The following is a 16567-nucleotide window of genomic DNA, read 5'->3' on the forward strand; positions in this document are numbered from 1 at the left end:
AACGATTATATTAAGATTATTCAATTACATAACATTTATAATCATATCTTCACTCACACAACTCATTTATACATTAACAATACATCTAATTAATTAAAAAAAGAACTTAAACCTAAAACCACCCAAAAGTAAGAGGACTGGGTAAAGGGGAGTAACTCTAATTAAGTTAATAATCCCGTTATGAGAACATTTTATTGAATGTAAACAGGATTGAAGACCATGTTGTGAACTGAGTTAAATTACTCACTTGTTCACTATGGTTAACCTATCACACACATAATTAAATATTTGTTTAAATCACGAATATGTGAACGTACAGTTCATTTACTGCATAGTCCACTATGATTAACCTATTTCAATATGTAAATAAAAACTAAACCACTCGAGCATATCACAGTTTATTAACTGTCTTGATTTATATATCGTTGATTCCTAACTTATTTATTAATAAATTCTAGAAAGAACAAGATGTGTTTGTGAAACACAAATGCTCCCGATAATGGCTAATTCCGAAGATGGCAAATATCTTGGTACCAGTAGAGAGATCTTGTCAAAAGAAATGCTCATGTACAATATGAAAGCTCTAATATTTACCATTTAGAAGTTATGACCAATGTAAAAAAAAATTAAAAATACGTCAAATGTCAAGGTCAAAAAGTTTAATACCAACGGAAGGTCTTGTAACAAGGAATACTCATGTTGAATATCAAAGCTCTATCTCTTACTGTTCAAAAGTTATTAGCAAGGTTAAAGTTTTCAAAAAGTAGTCAAACTCCAAGGTCAAGGTCACGGGATCAAAAATGTTGGTACCCACGGAAATGTCTTGTCACAATGAATATTCAGGTGAAATATCACAGCTCTATTACTTACTGTTTAAAAGTTATTAGCAAGGTTAAAGTTTTCAAAAAGTAGGTCAACCACCAAGGTCACCGCGTCAAAAGTGTTGGTACCCACGGGAAGGTCTTGTCACAAGGAATACTCATGTGAAATAAAAAACTGCTATCACTTATTGTTCAAACGTTATTAGCAAAGTTATAGTTTTCAAAAAGTAAGTCAAACTCCAAGGTCACGGGGTCAAAAATATTGATACCCACGGAAAGATCTTATCACAAGAAATACTCATGTGAAATATCAAAGCTCTATCACTTACTGTTCAAAAATCATTAGCAAGATTAAAGTTTCAGACAGAATGACAGAATTACAGAATGAGAGACAGGACAAAAACAATATGCCCCCCCCCCCCCCGATCTTCGATCTCGGGGGCATAAAAATATCATTAAAATATAACTAAAAATTTTATACTAAAAATATATGAATTGAGAATTAACTTATCCAAAAATAATTCTCGATCAAAAATACTTAAATTTCCAAAATTAATAAAGTTCCGAAAAATTTACTCCATAAATACTCATGAAAATAACAACTTGCAGTTAAATCACCGCATCGGTCATTATAACGATCATTTAAAGAAATAAAATCTAGTCCTAAAAATAAAATAGATAAATAAATAAATAAATAATAAAATGAAATAAAATAAAAATAAAAATAAATTTGGAACAACCAAAAGTACCAACTATTCTCAATCGACTCAATGACGTCAAATCTGCGGTATTTATACTAATTACCAAACGATAAAAAAATAAGCGGGACATATCGATTATCAATCATGTGACTAAATCACGATACTTCATAGGATCACTGTAAAAAAAAATCGCTTTTGCTTAAACGCCACCTGTCGGATGATATAAAGAAATCAATCGATAACCGATAAAGGACAAGGTACGGTTTTAGCCAAATTCTGCCCGGCGTTTATGGAGGAAAATTATTTTGCGTTGCAGATATTTTCCTGTCAAATTCCTAAAAGAGTAACTTATAGTAACTCTCAAAAGCATATGGAAATCAACTCATCTACGCGCATGCGTAGTACATAATCAAATAAAGTAAGGGCTTTCAGGCTATTTGTGGTGTTTTCATGGTTTTTGTATTGATAAACATGTGAAATTGAACACCTCTTCCCTCATCGCCCGGAATAATTTTTATATGGATTAAAAATTTACTAAATAACTTACAATTCATCTTAGTTTCATCCCGGGCGACGATAGAAGAGGGGTTAAAATATCAGTTGAAAGATGCTAACAAATTCGCCATCGTGACGGCTATTTGCGTTGATCGTGGCTGTTGAAGAGGAAACGAGAATCATTTGAGTAGTAAATATATTTTCAAATAATATATGCTCATATAGTTATTTATTTAAACACATTGACATTTATTAAAATCATCATAATAATAATAAAAATCCGGATAAATTTAAGCCTATCTTACAGACCGGATGCCATTTTTGTTGTTATGACTATAGTGTAAACAGAACGGTATATAAATAGCACCAACCGACGATTTGTGAGAATTCATGTTACATACCAGCCAAACTACATTTAAATAGTTTATATAACGATGGACGATTCTTTTAATAAATAGTATATTCCTTGAAGATTCAAGCATTATTTTTTACCATTCACATTCATTTGATTAAATGGGAAACGGCATGTAACAGCAGACGACAATATCCACCTAGGTACGTACGTACATCAGTGACGTATTTAGCTCGAGTGTAACATTTTATATTTTTCAAAGACAACAATTTAATTGTCAGAAAGTTTACGATGGTTATTCACAAATATAAAATTTTAAGCACACTATCTATAAATATACACCACCGCGGTGACCGAGCGGTTAGAGCGTTCGCCCCGCAAGTGGAAGGCCCGGGGTTCGAATCCCGGCCGCGACAGATCAAAGTTGTTAAAACAGGTAGTGACAGTTTCATCGCCAAAATGCTCGGCATCAAGTGTGAATGTCACGGGTCCTTGGAGATGACCTTAACACTGGATGACCGGTGTCACAATATGGCACTGAGGGTCTTCAGTGTTCTACTAAATCTGCAATGGTTACGAAACTATTTCATTTTTGAAAACACAATACAAAACAAAAAAAGTTTGTGTAGCTAAGATAGGGATTAATATACATTTCTTGCAAGGCACTTTTTACTAGGGAATATATGTTACTCATTAAAATCATTTTTAAATTGAGGTGCCTGAAAGATAATTTGCTCCATATGTGTTACTCGGATCGTATTACTATATGTATTTTAATTTACAATGATTGAAATAGATTATACATGTAGGTGCATAGGTCGTTTTTTGGTTTTTTTTAAAAGGGGGGGGGGATTGACTTCTCGAAAACATTGACAAACACAAAAATAGGGATTTTGGTATCATTGGTCAATGGAGAGGGTTGATTACATGTATCCAATGTATCACTTACAATTACATTTCATCTATCTTTCTCTACTACTATTTAAAATGCAGTCCGGGGGAGGGAGGTTACACAAAGCGAATACACAACATATGGGTAGATCTATATATAAATATAATATTGAGACTCGCAGTATTGAGCATTCCGTCAAAATTTTGTTTTTCTCCATTCGAGATATATATACGATGTATGTATATACTTGCATAATGAGAAAATGCAGTTTAGATTTGAATGGTTTTCTTTTATCATGGGACAGGGGTTGGTTAGCAAGTCTTAAGTTTTATTTCTCTTGTATAAACTATCGAATGATTTTTGTATTTTACAACTTTTAAGAGGGTTTCTTTGAGCAAAAGTGGATACAATGACACTAAATTGCGCAAACCAAGTGTTGGGGTGTACCAGCTTTGTATCGCTCAGTTGTACAGTACCGAACACATTGACAAGCCTGATAGTGGTGAGAGAGAGAGAGAGAGAGAGAGAGAGAGAGAGAGAGAGAGAAGAGAGAAGAGAGAGTTTTGTTTGTTTATATATTTACGTCCTTTCGAGAACTTTTCTCTCAAATTGAGAAATCATCAGCTGTATGTGAAGTACCACATATATAAAACCTATGATTAGCATTTAAGGCTATAGCATTGATTTTTTTTAACGCGCCAATACCTGTTGTGACACAGGACCTCCTTTTTCAAGGTCACGAAAAGCTGAAGATATCGAATAGTGATGAATTCGAATTTGCGTAATTTCTATAAATAATACAAAATAAAGAGTAGGGCAAACACGGACCCCTGGACACAGTCGAGGTGGCATCAGGTGCCTATCTGAAAGACCCGTGATTCTCACTTTTGTCGAGCGTTTGTCGAAGAGCACATGTATGTCTACGTCTCAGGTTCGACGTGGCATGTCATGAGCGGGGTTTGAACACACTATACCTCCCGGTTACGAAGCGAATGCCATATCACTGATAACCCTAACCGTTTCATAATTATCTTCCCTTTGAAGTTGTGTTTCTAGTTTCTCAGAAACGCTGCGTTTTTTCCTGAGTATACCTATGAAATGACATTTTGCTCCAACTTAATACCACGCATATAATATTGAGAATATACATATATGGAATATTGCGTATGCCAATTAAAAACAAATACCGATGAATTCTATTGTGTTCCGATTCGTGAAAAATTACATTGGTGATAACTCAAACTTCGCATAAAATTCAGTGATTTGAATTTGAGCTGCCTTTGATGTCATCATTTTTTTCCGAATGCACGCGAGACTCTTAACAAATATAAAAAAAATAATCTTAAAATTCTCCACAATAAAGGAAGTTGGAGACAGAAATAAGAAATCACTGTTACCAGCATAATAACTGTTTCTTTAATTAATTTGGTGTTCAAACCATTATATTTCTGCACCAGAAAAGCTTTCCGCGAATACCTGCAGTTTTTGTCCCTGTGCGGCATATCTGATGTGGTTTCAATTTCCATTTAATACCCATTCAAATCAGTACAGAAACCAATAATTTCTCATTTATTAAGAATTAATAGTTCTATGTGTGATACAGTTTATATTTTCCTACTCAAAACATCGCTTGGGGAGAACTCTCGTATATTACGTCAAAATTAACGTCAAATTTAGTGACGTCGTCAGGTTAATATAAAGTTTTCCGTTGAATATATTACAGCTACTATTGTAGATAAAGAATAACAATGCTCATTTTCAAAAATGGCACATTCTCAAATACCAGATTTAGTATTTTGGTGAATTTCCTTGACAGGGCAGATTTTGGCTAAAACCGTACCTTGTTCTTTATCATTTACATCACTCTTTCGTTCATGATAAGTAACAGAAAATAGAATAAGTTTACAATCGAAATATGCAATGCTCTAAATACTAAACAGCTTTCACTCAATTATTTCAACAATACACCATGTTAATTCAAGTATTACCGACACTAAATCACCAATATTTAACAATAAATTGATCGACTACACATCAGTCGCGTGCTAAACCGGAAACGAGCAGACAGAAAACAAGTGGTTGCATACATACATCAACATACCATTTCGTCACTCAGTAACACGTTAATACCTGGATCAAACATGCTTATACATCAACTACAACTAAATAATATCATTCATATCATTAATCAAGACGTAATAAAAAAGTGAACATGTATTCGTGCACAGTCCGAATTTCCTCGACATTGTTTACATACATACTTGTACTCTACCACTGGCTTTCTAGAGTTCTACGCCACTCAAAATATTAAGTAAAATAAATTGTTAACATATAATCTAGTTAATCATAAACACTGGATGTATGGAATAAAAAACCCGCTCCAGATCACCATAATGTACAACAACCTATTACAGTCATTGACTCTATTCCATAGAAAAAGCAACGCGCTCCAAGTATATACAAAATAGTGAAATATTACAGTCATTGATTCAGTATGGTTTAGCTATGGATGAAACAATAAGTTACACTGCGTCATATAACATTACTATTGTGGCCCCATCCACCCCCCAGGCCATGATTTTAACAAACATAAATCTGCATTATGTCAGGAAGCTTTCATGTAAATCTCAGCTTTTCTGGCTCAGTGGTTCTTGAGAAGATTTTAAAAGATGTTTCCTGTGTATTTGCATGTAAACTTTGATCCCCTATTGTGGCCCCATCCAACCCTCGGGGTCCATGATTTAAAAAAAACTTAAAGCTGCATTATGTCAGGAAACTTTCATATAAATTGCAGCTTTTCTTGCTCAGTAGTTCTTGAGAAGATTTTAAAAGATGTTTCCTGTGTATTTGCATGTAAACTTTGATCCCCTATTGTGGCCTCAGCTAACCCTCGGGGGGCCATGATCTGAACAAACTTGAATCTGCATTATGTCAGAAAGCATTCATGTAAATCTCAGCTTTTCTGCATGACTCAGTGGTTCTTGAGATGAAGATTTTCAAAGATATGTTCTATATATTTGCATGTAAAATTTTGATCCCCTATTGTGGCCCCATCCAACTCCCATGGGCCATTTAAAGAAACTTGAATTTACACTATGTCAGGAAGACTTCATGTAAATCTCAGCTTTATATGGCCCTGTGGTTTTTGAGAAAACATTTTTAATGACCCCACCCTATTTTTACATTTTTGGGATTATTTCCCCTTTGAAAGTGATATGTCCCTTTATTTGAACAAACATGAAAGCCCTTCACTAAAGAATGCTTTTGACCAAGTTTGGTTGAAATTGGCCCAATGGTTACTGAGAAGAAGTCGAAAATATAAAAACAAGTTTATAGACGGACGCCAGACAAAATGGGATCAGAACAGTTCACTTGAGCCTTGGCTCAGGTGAGCTAAAAATGCCTCTCTTCAGGATGAAGGAGGGGTACTAGTAAATGTTTGAATAAACATGAGCATAATAAAACAGTGATGTAGAGATATGTAATGTTTATACATTTAGAATAAATAACATTCCTGACATATATCTCTCACTAAAAAAAGAAAAAGACCCATGAACACAATGTCTCATTTTAACAGTAGAATAATTGCTATGGTAATGTACACTGATATGCATTGAAATAAGCTATACTATTCTGGCCAACCCAGCATCCTATTTACAGAAATTGTTTTATATTTGAATATTATTCTGAATTTCTCGAGCTGGCACATCTAAACATAATCTTAATTTTGATTGGCACTGGATTGATTTGACGATGACTGAATTTTGGAATCCTTAATTTGTTGAACCTGACTCTGTAGAGTTCGAACTTCTGTTTGCACATTCTGTAATGAAGCTTGCACACTTGCAACATTCCTTTCGACATTCTGTAATGAAGTTTGGAAACTCGTTTCAATATTTCTCTGCATCGTCATCATCATTTCCCCCAGAATAGAATGTAATGTTGCATGCGATGAAGCAGTGTCAGTTGATTGTTGCTGAATGTTAGTGTTTGATGGATGTTGTGACGATGTTCCAGAGGAACCACACGGTTTTAAACGAGCACGAGGACAAATATTTTCTAAGATTCTGCCAATAGGAGTCACTAGACAAGAATTTCGTGTGGAGAGTCCAACTGCCATCCCCAGACAGCTGAGTGTTTTATCAGGATTGATACAAAAGACGAACGAACCCGAGTCACCAACCTTAAAGAACTGTCCTTGAGGCAGATTTTGAATTTCAATTTGATCACACATAACCGCGTAGTGTAAATTCCCTGGTAGGTTGAGACTTTCTTGAACAAATCGTGCATGTACACGGTTTGAATAAAGATTACCAATGGTAAAACCAGTTACAGCTCCATATTTTACGACACTGTCTGATTCGTTTGAGCTTTTTTCACTGACATAGAAAACAGGATCCGAGTCATGCAGAGAGGCAACTTCTCCAGAAGTTGGATTACTTACGTAATCCTGACCTGAAATAACAAGATACCTATACATCATACCACATACCTGCATGATTGAATATAATACTCTACTGTAGCTTTGAACTTCAAATTGATTACACATAACAACACACTGCAAATTTCCTGGAAGATCCGGTTTCTCTTAAAACAATTAGATATAATATATATGACTGACATAAAGATTACCAATGGTAGTTCCATCCACAGTTACATATTTTACAACAATGTCCGAGTTGTTTGGAATTAGTTCTATGCGTTTGTTCACAGGAACCGGATCAGGCAAAGATACAACCTCTCCAGAAAATACTGGTGGATTATTAGGGTCAAAACCTGAAACAACAAGAAACCTATATGTCATATTATATCACAAACCTGAATATTTGCATATGATCTATTTTGACCCATGTCACCCTACTCTCGAGTATCACAATGAATTTGAAGCTTTGGGATGCTTGCATATAAATGACTTATCATGGTCCTGCTGTTGTCAAGGATACTTTTAAAATATATTCATATTCTTTTTTATCCTCAATTGTGTCCCCACCTTAGCTACCTTCTCTTTATTCTGACGTTTTCGGGAAAGGGCTGCAATACCATAGGATCTTTGTAATGGTGCAAAATATTTTAATGAATAACCCATAATGATATCTGTGTATTTATTTTTAATGTTGTTTAACCAAAGAAGATACCAATTTTGCGCTTAGGTATTATTAATAAAGGTTTTTTTCATTAACAATGTACAACGTCAGCTCAATCACGCTTATCATCGAGATATTTCATGGATTTACTGATAAACCTAAACATTGACAAATAGCACGAAAATTTTCAGGGTTCGAAATTAACTTTTTCAAGCACTAGTCCATACGAACTAGTCACTATTGATGTTCACTAGTCCGCAAAGCATTTCACTAGTCCGTCCAGTATATCAAAAAATGATCTTCATTTTAATCAAACTAAGCACATCACAGTTGCAAACAATTCGATTTCTGACACTTACAGAAGAAAAAGAGACCACCATATTTTATTTCGTATTCAAGATCTTCAAAAGCATACAATATTAACCTCCGAGTTAATCCTTTGATAAACGTCCATAAGTGCGTTCGAGATCGACGTTCCTGTTGTTTTGGTGTTCAGACCTTAGAGTCACAGGAGTTCGAAATTTTATCAAGAAAGTCAATAAAATTCACCCGATTGACCAAGTCATGAGCTATAGTGTTATGAACTACTGTGTTAGATTCGCGAATGACGAGAACATGTGCATACAAACGTGCATGTTCTCAGACCACACTACTTGCAATTCTTGCACCTAGAACACGTTCTTGTGATGTGTACTCGGCGTTCGGAATCGGCAGGAATTTGACAATGTGTGCACGTTCGAAGAACGGCGGTCTCAAACATGTGTTTGGACGATCAGACTGTCATAGTCAGGCAAACACCTGACCATGCAGGTAATCAACCATAAGTTCAAACATCTAAGAGACTCAGACAAATCTTGCTAAAATCTTTACCAATATGCAAGATCGTAAATACCGAGTTATCGGAACTCTCTTGTAAAGAAGTCCGGAAAAGCGTGTCGATCTTGGGAAGTTTTGTTTATTCAAACATGACATCGGAAGACGATTTAACCTGTGCATTCCACAATTAAAAGCATTTTTAAATGAAAGGTGTGTGAAACGTCTGGGTACAGGGAAAATGAACTCCTGAATTTAGCTCGCGAAGCTATATATTTTGACGCAAGCTCTCTCAGCTTTGGGAATTTCCTGGCTGACACCTAATTTCCATTAAAATCTATCATTTATTTCTGCGTATTAGGTTTACTACAGTTAAATCAGGTGAATCGATCACGATAAAAGTTGCAGAACTGGTATTATTTACCAAGATGCCCAAATTCTCGCATACTCTGGGTCTTTCGAGACTTTGAAAGGGGAAAATAAAATTTAAAACCAAGACGGAAAAAGTAGTTGCGATCTTGCGTATTCAAAATTGATTTCCGGATTTTCACTAGTCCGCACGGACTAGTGCTATAGAGAGTTCACTAGTCCGACATGTTTTCTACTAGTCTCGGACTTACGGACATGAGTTAATTTCGAACCCTGCTCGGAAAATGTATTTCTTTAACACAGACTAGAAACATTCCGACAAAGAAAGGAAAATCATATAGTGGCAGAAAAAATTACACTGTTGTTCGTTTTTCAATTTGATATTAAATTAAAATCTTTCCGACGAAATCACTTTGTCTTCCGTACATGTTTGATGTAAACATTACCTTATATGGGCATATGCAAATAACTTGACAAACGGACGTTCAGCTCCAGTACATCAAACATGGCACACAATATGAAGCGAGAAATTGAAATTGAAATATATCAAAATTATTGAAAACGGTAAAATAGTCTCACAAATTGTAAATTGTAAGTCGTGAATTTTTATATTGACTAAAACGCATATAATATCCCTTTCATATTTGTAAAGGAAACCAGCAAATGTTTAGATTGATCGAAAATGTTGCAGGAGTGAATTACTCACAAATGCACCATTATATAGATCCGAAAGAGTTGTAGCCCTCTTCCCCTAAAAAGTTAGAGAAGGCAATATGATTGCTGCTAACCCCACCCTACAGCTTTTGTCATGATCTAAACAAACTTGAATCTACATGTAGACTATGTCATGAAGCTTTCATGTAAATTTTAACTTTTCTTGCAAAGTGGTTCTCAAGATTTTTAAATGACCCAACTATATTTCAAATGGCCTTTTCTTAATTGTAATTACTAAACACTAAATAATCAGTTTCATTGATTGATCTTCAAATTTCTAAACTTTAAAAAAAAATGCATTTTAAGAATATAGGTCATCACCCTAGACCAGATCAGTTTGAATGAGCTTGATAAATGTTTGAAGGCATGTCTTAACACAAGTATAATTAGAAATAGAATAAATTATGATTATAAGCTACCGATCATAAAGTCTCCCAACGAAGTGCTGCCTGTATCAAGGTGGTTTTTTTTCTGAATACTACTATTTTCCTCACTTGACAAAATCCATGCCAATTTTTACTTCATTTAAAAAACGTAGATAACGAAGGATTTGATTTCGAATTAAAAAAAAAATCCCTTTTTCTTTTCCTTCAGTAACACTAGTCACAGCCTTGATCCTAATTTGTAGGTCCCAACATCCTCTTCTCATTTTTGATGATCCCATGTCTATCAGTCCTGGTTCTAAAGTTATACAATTTTTATAATTAAGGTCAAGGTCAATAGGGATCTACTTTGTAGGTCAATACACCCTTTTATCATTTCTGAAGATCCCATGTTTCTATCAGTTCCAGTTCTAAAGTTATATCAAACTTATGTTTTGGGCCAGAGGTCAAGGTCACTGGAGTCATTTGACCTTGATATCAAGTTGTGGATCCCATCATCCTTTTCTTTTTTTCTTTTGAAAATCCCATCTTTTTATCAGACCTAGTTCTTAAGTAATGCCAAGTTTATGATCTAATGTCAGAGGTCAAGGTCACTGGAGTAACTCGACTTAAATACTGATTTGTAGGTCACACCATCATTTCATCATTTTTTAAGTTTCCATATCTCTATGAAACCTGATTCTTAAGTAATACCAATTTTATGTTCTAAGGTCAGAGGTCAAAGTCACTTTAGTCACTTGACCTTGATGCTAGTTTGTAAATCCCAACATCCTCTTCTTATTTCTGAGGGTCTAATGTCTCTATCAATTCCAGTTCTAAAATTATAGCACTTTGTATGTTCGAGGTCAGAGGTCACTGATGTCACTTGAACTTGATACCAATTTGTATCTCATCATCTTTTCATCATTTCTGAAGAACCGCTGCGGGGTCCGAGAGGTTAGAGCGTTCGCCCCACATGTGGAAGGCCGGGGTTCGAATCCCAGCCGCGACAGACCTAAGTCGTTAAAAAACAGGTAGTGGCAGTTCCATCGCCAAACACTCTGCATCAGGTGTGAATGCCACGGGTCCTCGGAGATGACCTTAGAAACGGCTGACCCGTTTCGCAGTAGGTGTGGCACGCTAAAGAACTATCACTGCTCAATGGCCATAAGCGCCGAGTATATGCCTAAATTTAAAGTCCTTCACCGCTTTTAGTGACGTCTCCATATGAGTGAAAAATTATTGAGCGAGACTTTAAAAAAGATACAATCAATCATTTCTGAAGACCCCATGTCTCTATCAGACCCGGTTCTTAAGTAATACCAAATTTATATTCTAAGGTCAAAGGTCACTGTGGTCATCTCACTTTGATGTAGGTCCTGTCATCCACTTGTCATTTGTGAAGATTCCATGTCACCATTAGACCCAGTTTTAAAGTTATACCAGTTTTTCTGTTTATTGTCAGAGGTCAAGGTCACTGGAGTCGCTTGATCTTGATACTAATTTGTAGGGCCTGTCATTCTGTATTCATTTCTGAAAACCCTAGGACTCTTATCATATTTGTCAAGTTATATCTGCTGAATTTCGGAATAATTTTTTGTCCTATAGAGTACTATGTTAAACCCCACCCCCATTTGACACCCCCCCCACCCCCAAAGATTTAGCCTAACCTCCTTCAATCTGAAAACAAATACCTTCCTGTAGATGTAGATACATTGGCCTATCACATCCTTAAATATGTAGACCTTAATAAGAACCAAGCAGAAACTTCGTTTGGGAGATTTAAATATAGAAAACAAGTGAAGAATTGTTTATGTAAATACCTGCAGATTGCAACTGTTCTGAGGTCACAGCCCGAAACTCAAAGGTGTCGATATCTTTATCAAGTTCAATTAAAGCAGCATCAACATTAGAATCAGGTTTCAAAACAGGTTGTCCAATCAGGTAACATTGGGGGAACTTTGCACGTTCACATTTACCACACGCTATATAGGAATGATGTCTTTTATCAAAGGCCTCGACTTCAATTTGAGAAGTATCTGTGATCTGCCTATTCAACAACTCTTCGGGTGAAAATACAACATGAGCACATGTTATCAACCCGACGTTATTATTTGGGAGATCTACAAATCCCCCGATACTCCCACTCCCTAAACGCTTGATGTGTCCTCCTAATTCTAGTGATCTTCCAGCACCGAAGTAGCAGTATCCCTCCTGAACATCTACTTCCACGTCTCTGATTTTCTTTGGAAATTGTTCTTCTCCATAGGGAATATAGCCTTTATGTAGACAAAACAGACTGATACACAGTTTCTCGACAACTCTGTGCTTCCCCTTGGAATATCCCACTGATTTATATGGTGAGGCTGATATCATTGTGAGATTGGAGTGTTTCCTAAATAGTTCTCTTGCTTCACTTTATGTGACAGTTGGTAAAGGAGTTTTCTTTGAAACTGGAATGGATTTGAAGACTTGAGATGCTTCATCAGATGGTTGTGTAATGTTATACAAGACAAGTTCAAATCCCAGGACTTTGTCTGGAATTCTGTCTTTCATTTCTAAATTCCCTTTGTATGACATGATCATCACCAGACGATTTTCTTGTCCACACTCCAAACAGAAAGACAGAATGATAGCATTGTTTTGGAAATTACGGAATTTTCTCAAAATCAGAGTTCTCACTGTTTGTAAGATTGTATCAATAATGGCAGGACTAATATCCTTCATATCTTCAAACATTCTTTGCAACTGAATATCGTGATCAAATAAGTATGTCCTCACAAGCTCTGAAACGAGTATGCAATTCTCGCTCTCTATTGCACATCGAATACTGTGATCAATAACTTTAACAAGATCTTTTTCCTTGAATTCCAATATGGCCTCTTTTGTATACACGGCAAAGAAAATAGAAGAAACACTGCCCCATTGTGTTGATTGTGTTTTTCTGAGGACGTCTTTGGAATCTTCCATCCATTCTATCAAGTCCTGTACGCTGCACTCAGAAAATGGGTTCATAAACTGTAAGAATGGTTTAATAGTCGTGCCCTGGCTAACTTCATCCACTAAACTAAGACTTACACAGTCTAAATAATCAAGGTTACCAAGGATTTCTCTGTAGTCCTTGTTCATGATGTGACTTCTTCTAAGCTTATGATATTTTGTTTCGTTGTCTAAAGAATTAACTGACAAACATTTAGGAATATCAGCCTCCCTATTTTCTTTTAGTTGTTTCCATCTTTCGGTCATCAACGTTTCCGCCATGGTAGACACATCTTCTTTGGTTTTGTCTGCAACCAGTGAAATAAACCAACAGTTCAAATGTTATCAACAATGATCAAGAGTGACAAGGTTAAAACACTCTGAACAAGAGGCTCTTAGCTCAATTGAAGCTTGCCCTAGGGGGAGTTTAATAAATTACACCACAAGATTTCCATAGTTTCTAGATCTTAAGCATACCTATAAACAATGATTATTGACTCTTAAACCAGTTGTGAGATGACAACAGAGTTCACCGGGGAACGAGGCTCAAATTATCTTATTCCCTTTGGTTCAAAACATTAAAGCTTTTTAGGTAGTTCAAAGTCCACAGTCACTAAGTCAAAAGTGAAATGAGTGCTCTGGTCGTGAGGTACGTATATAGTGGTAAATATCTAAGTTCCCCCCCCCTCCCGCGTTCAAAAGATAAAGGCAATGTTAAAGTTGTTTCTTTAAAGTGCGATGTAGCCACCACTGAAACTGTGGTTATAAGAATAGCTCTCTGAACTTTTGTCCTGGTAAGCTGAAAATAAGCTTGTGATCGAATCTGACAAACTGTACGTTTATGGCTTTCAAGAACATTTTAAAGATATTTTATATCAGACTTTGAACCTTTATTATGGACCCTGTCATCAAGGTGTACACAAGCTGGAATCTACACTACACTTTACATACTAATTTGACAAATTGTGTCCTTGTGGTTGTCAAGAAGACTATATTATTTTCATATAGAGAATCTTCCTATATCCAAAATTGTCAACCTCCATTGTGGACCTAGAAATCATGATGTGATGCAACTTGAATCTACTCCTGATGAAGGTATCTTGATAATTGCAAGTCTTGATAGTGAATTCTCCCCTCTATTCTGCTAGAAACCTTTGGGTCCCAAGTGTGGTCCTGTCCCTCCATCGGGATAAATGGTTTGAGTAGACTTGAATCTTTCTTATATCGAATCTTTTAAACAAGCCTTTACTTTTCTCATTCAGCACATCTCGTAAATATTTCTTTTACATAAAAACACTTTAGTTTCACTATTTTTAAAATTATCTCCCTTTGGACTGGGCAATACATGGGAATGGTTCTGAAGGAGAAATCATCTATGTGAAAAGATTACTGCTACTCAGAGCAAAATTTTATTGAAATTAAACTCACTATTTCCATTTTTACAAATTATTAACCATGTTTGTTTGACGATGTGCAATGACATATCACCTGTTTAAGATTACAAAATCACAACATATTGATACATACATACATGGGTATGATATATCTAGATAGACAACACACTTAGTCGTATGTCTATTCACTTTCATCTGAACACGTACCAGGATTATACCCCTCTTCACTTTCCTCTGTATGTATGTATGTATTTGACGTACCAAATTCAACCTCCTCTTCACTTTCCTCTGTATCAGCACTCACTTTGCACTCTAGGCTTGACATTACAGAATGAGTTCTGAAGGCGTCACCTGGGGTGTAAATCTTTGGCATCCTAGTTATGTCATCTACAAAACAAAACCAAATTTACCTGGAGTTTAATGGGATTTATTTTTCAGAATGCAGCAGGAGTAATTCCCCCTTGAATACCGGAGGTACAGAACATAGTGGTCCTCATTTCACAGTGTCAATATAAGAAATACATAGAAAAATTACTATATCTGACTGTAATTAAGTACAAGTTTGGGAATTTTACTTGGTAGATTATTTGATTGTACAGTAACTTTAGACACGGATTATATCTGTGTGTTAACTGTTACTTATTTGCAGGCAATGTAGGTTCATGATGTGACAATATACATTGTAGGTAAATATCAGTCCTCTACATATCTACTTCTTTTAATAGTCATTGACTTATTTAGATTAAGATTAAGATGTCTTTAAGCTATCGGCAATTTCTCGCAGTCTACAGAAATAAATCATGTCCTAAGAATATCCAAGTAAAGTTGACATCACTACAAACCTGTCGTCAGCTCTATATATTGATCAGGTAAATGAAATAATCTGTAATAAAAATTCATGTGTAAAAACAGTCTAACAATTGACATGAAACATGTCAGACATCTACTGACACAATCACAGGTTGTATTAGCAAGCTAGATCGTTAGAATGACCATAACATGTATGAAATGGCGAGTTAAATCGAGATTGTATGCTGAACCTACTGAAACATCAACTTATTTGTCAGCAGGTTGTTCTGATTTGAAAACTGATCATATGCAGAACAAGCCCTTCTGCATCGAATCAGTTGAGAGACATAAACATCATATGCAGGTGATACTGGAATTATGCTACACAAATATGGGAAGTTGAAAATTGAGCTGGAAGCTGAAGTTACCATGTCTGTCATGGAGTTGAATTGTTAGGTTGCTTTAACATGTATGCTCAATGAAATATCTAAATACGAAGCTGATGTAAAAGTCTCTGTGGTGTCTTAGTTCAAGTTCACTGGGATATATGAAATCGACATATGGATGGAGATGATACTTGTTCATAAATGTTGAGTTGATTGATTGATTGTATCTTGCTTAACGTCTCGCTCAAGAATTTTTCACTCATATGGAGACGTCACCAAGACCGGTGAAGTGCTTTAAATGCAGGCCTATGTTCACCGTTTACGGCCATTAAGCAGTGAGGGTTCTTTAGCGTGCCACACTTCCTGTGACGCGGGTCATCCGTTGTTAAGGTCATCTCCGGGACCCGTGACATTCA

The 16567-nt window shown here is 35.7% G+C and overlaps 1 protein-coding gene across 1 annotated transcript; it reads right to left on the bottom strand.

The window, feature by feature from the left end:
• On the bottom strand, positions 1-15341 carry LOC125666233 (uncharacterized). The gene is made up of 4 exons (XM_056151430.1): positions 15238-15341; positions 12427-13890; positions 7894-8037; positions 1-7716 (listed from the first exon to the last, which is right to left on the bottom strand). The coding sequence occupies exons 2-4, from the start codon at positions 12977-12979 to the stop codon at positions 6983-6985; spliced, it is 1431 nt and encodes a 476-aa protein (XP_056007405.1). The 5' UTR covers positions 12980-13890; positions 15238-15341; the 3' UTR covers positions 1-6982.
• Between the last annotated feature and the right edge of the window lie 1226 nt (positions 15342-16567).

The sequence above is a fragment of the Ostrea edulis genome, chromosome 10 (assembly GCF_947568905.1).
Source record: "Ostrea edulis chromosome 10, xbOstEdul1.1, whole genome shotgun sequence".
In the NCBI taxonomy this organism is placed as follows: Eukaryota; Metazoa; Mollusca; class Bivalvia; order Ostreida; family Ostreidae; genus Ostrea; species Ostrea edulis.

Coding starts and splice junctions, on each gene's coding strand:
- LOC125666233 (XM_056151430.1), bottom strand. CDS start 12,979: ATGATATCAGCCTCACCATATAAATCAGTGGGATATTCCAAGGGGAAG. Junction 8,038..12,426: donor AGAACAGTTGCAATCTGCAG/GTATTTACATAA, acceptor TTGTTGTTTCAG/GTTTTGACCCTAATAATCCA. Junction 7,717..7,893: donor TGTGGATGGAACTACCATTG/GTAATCTTTATG, acceptor TTGTTATTTCAG/GTCAGGATTACGTAAGTAAT.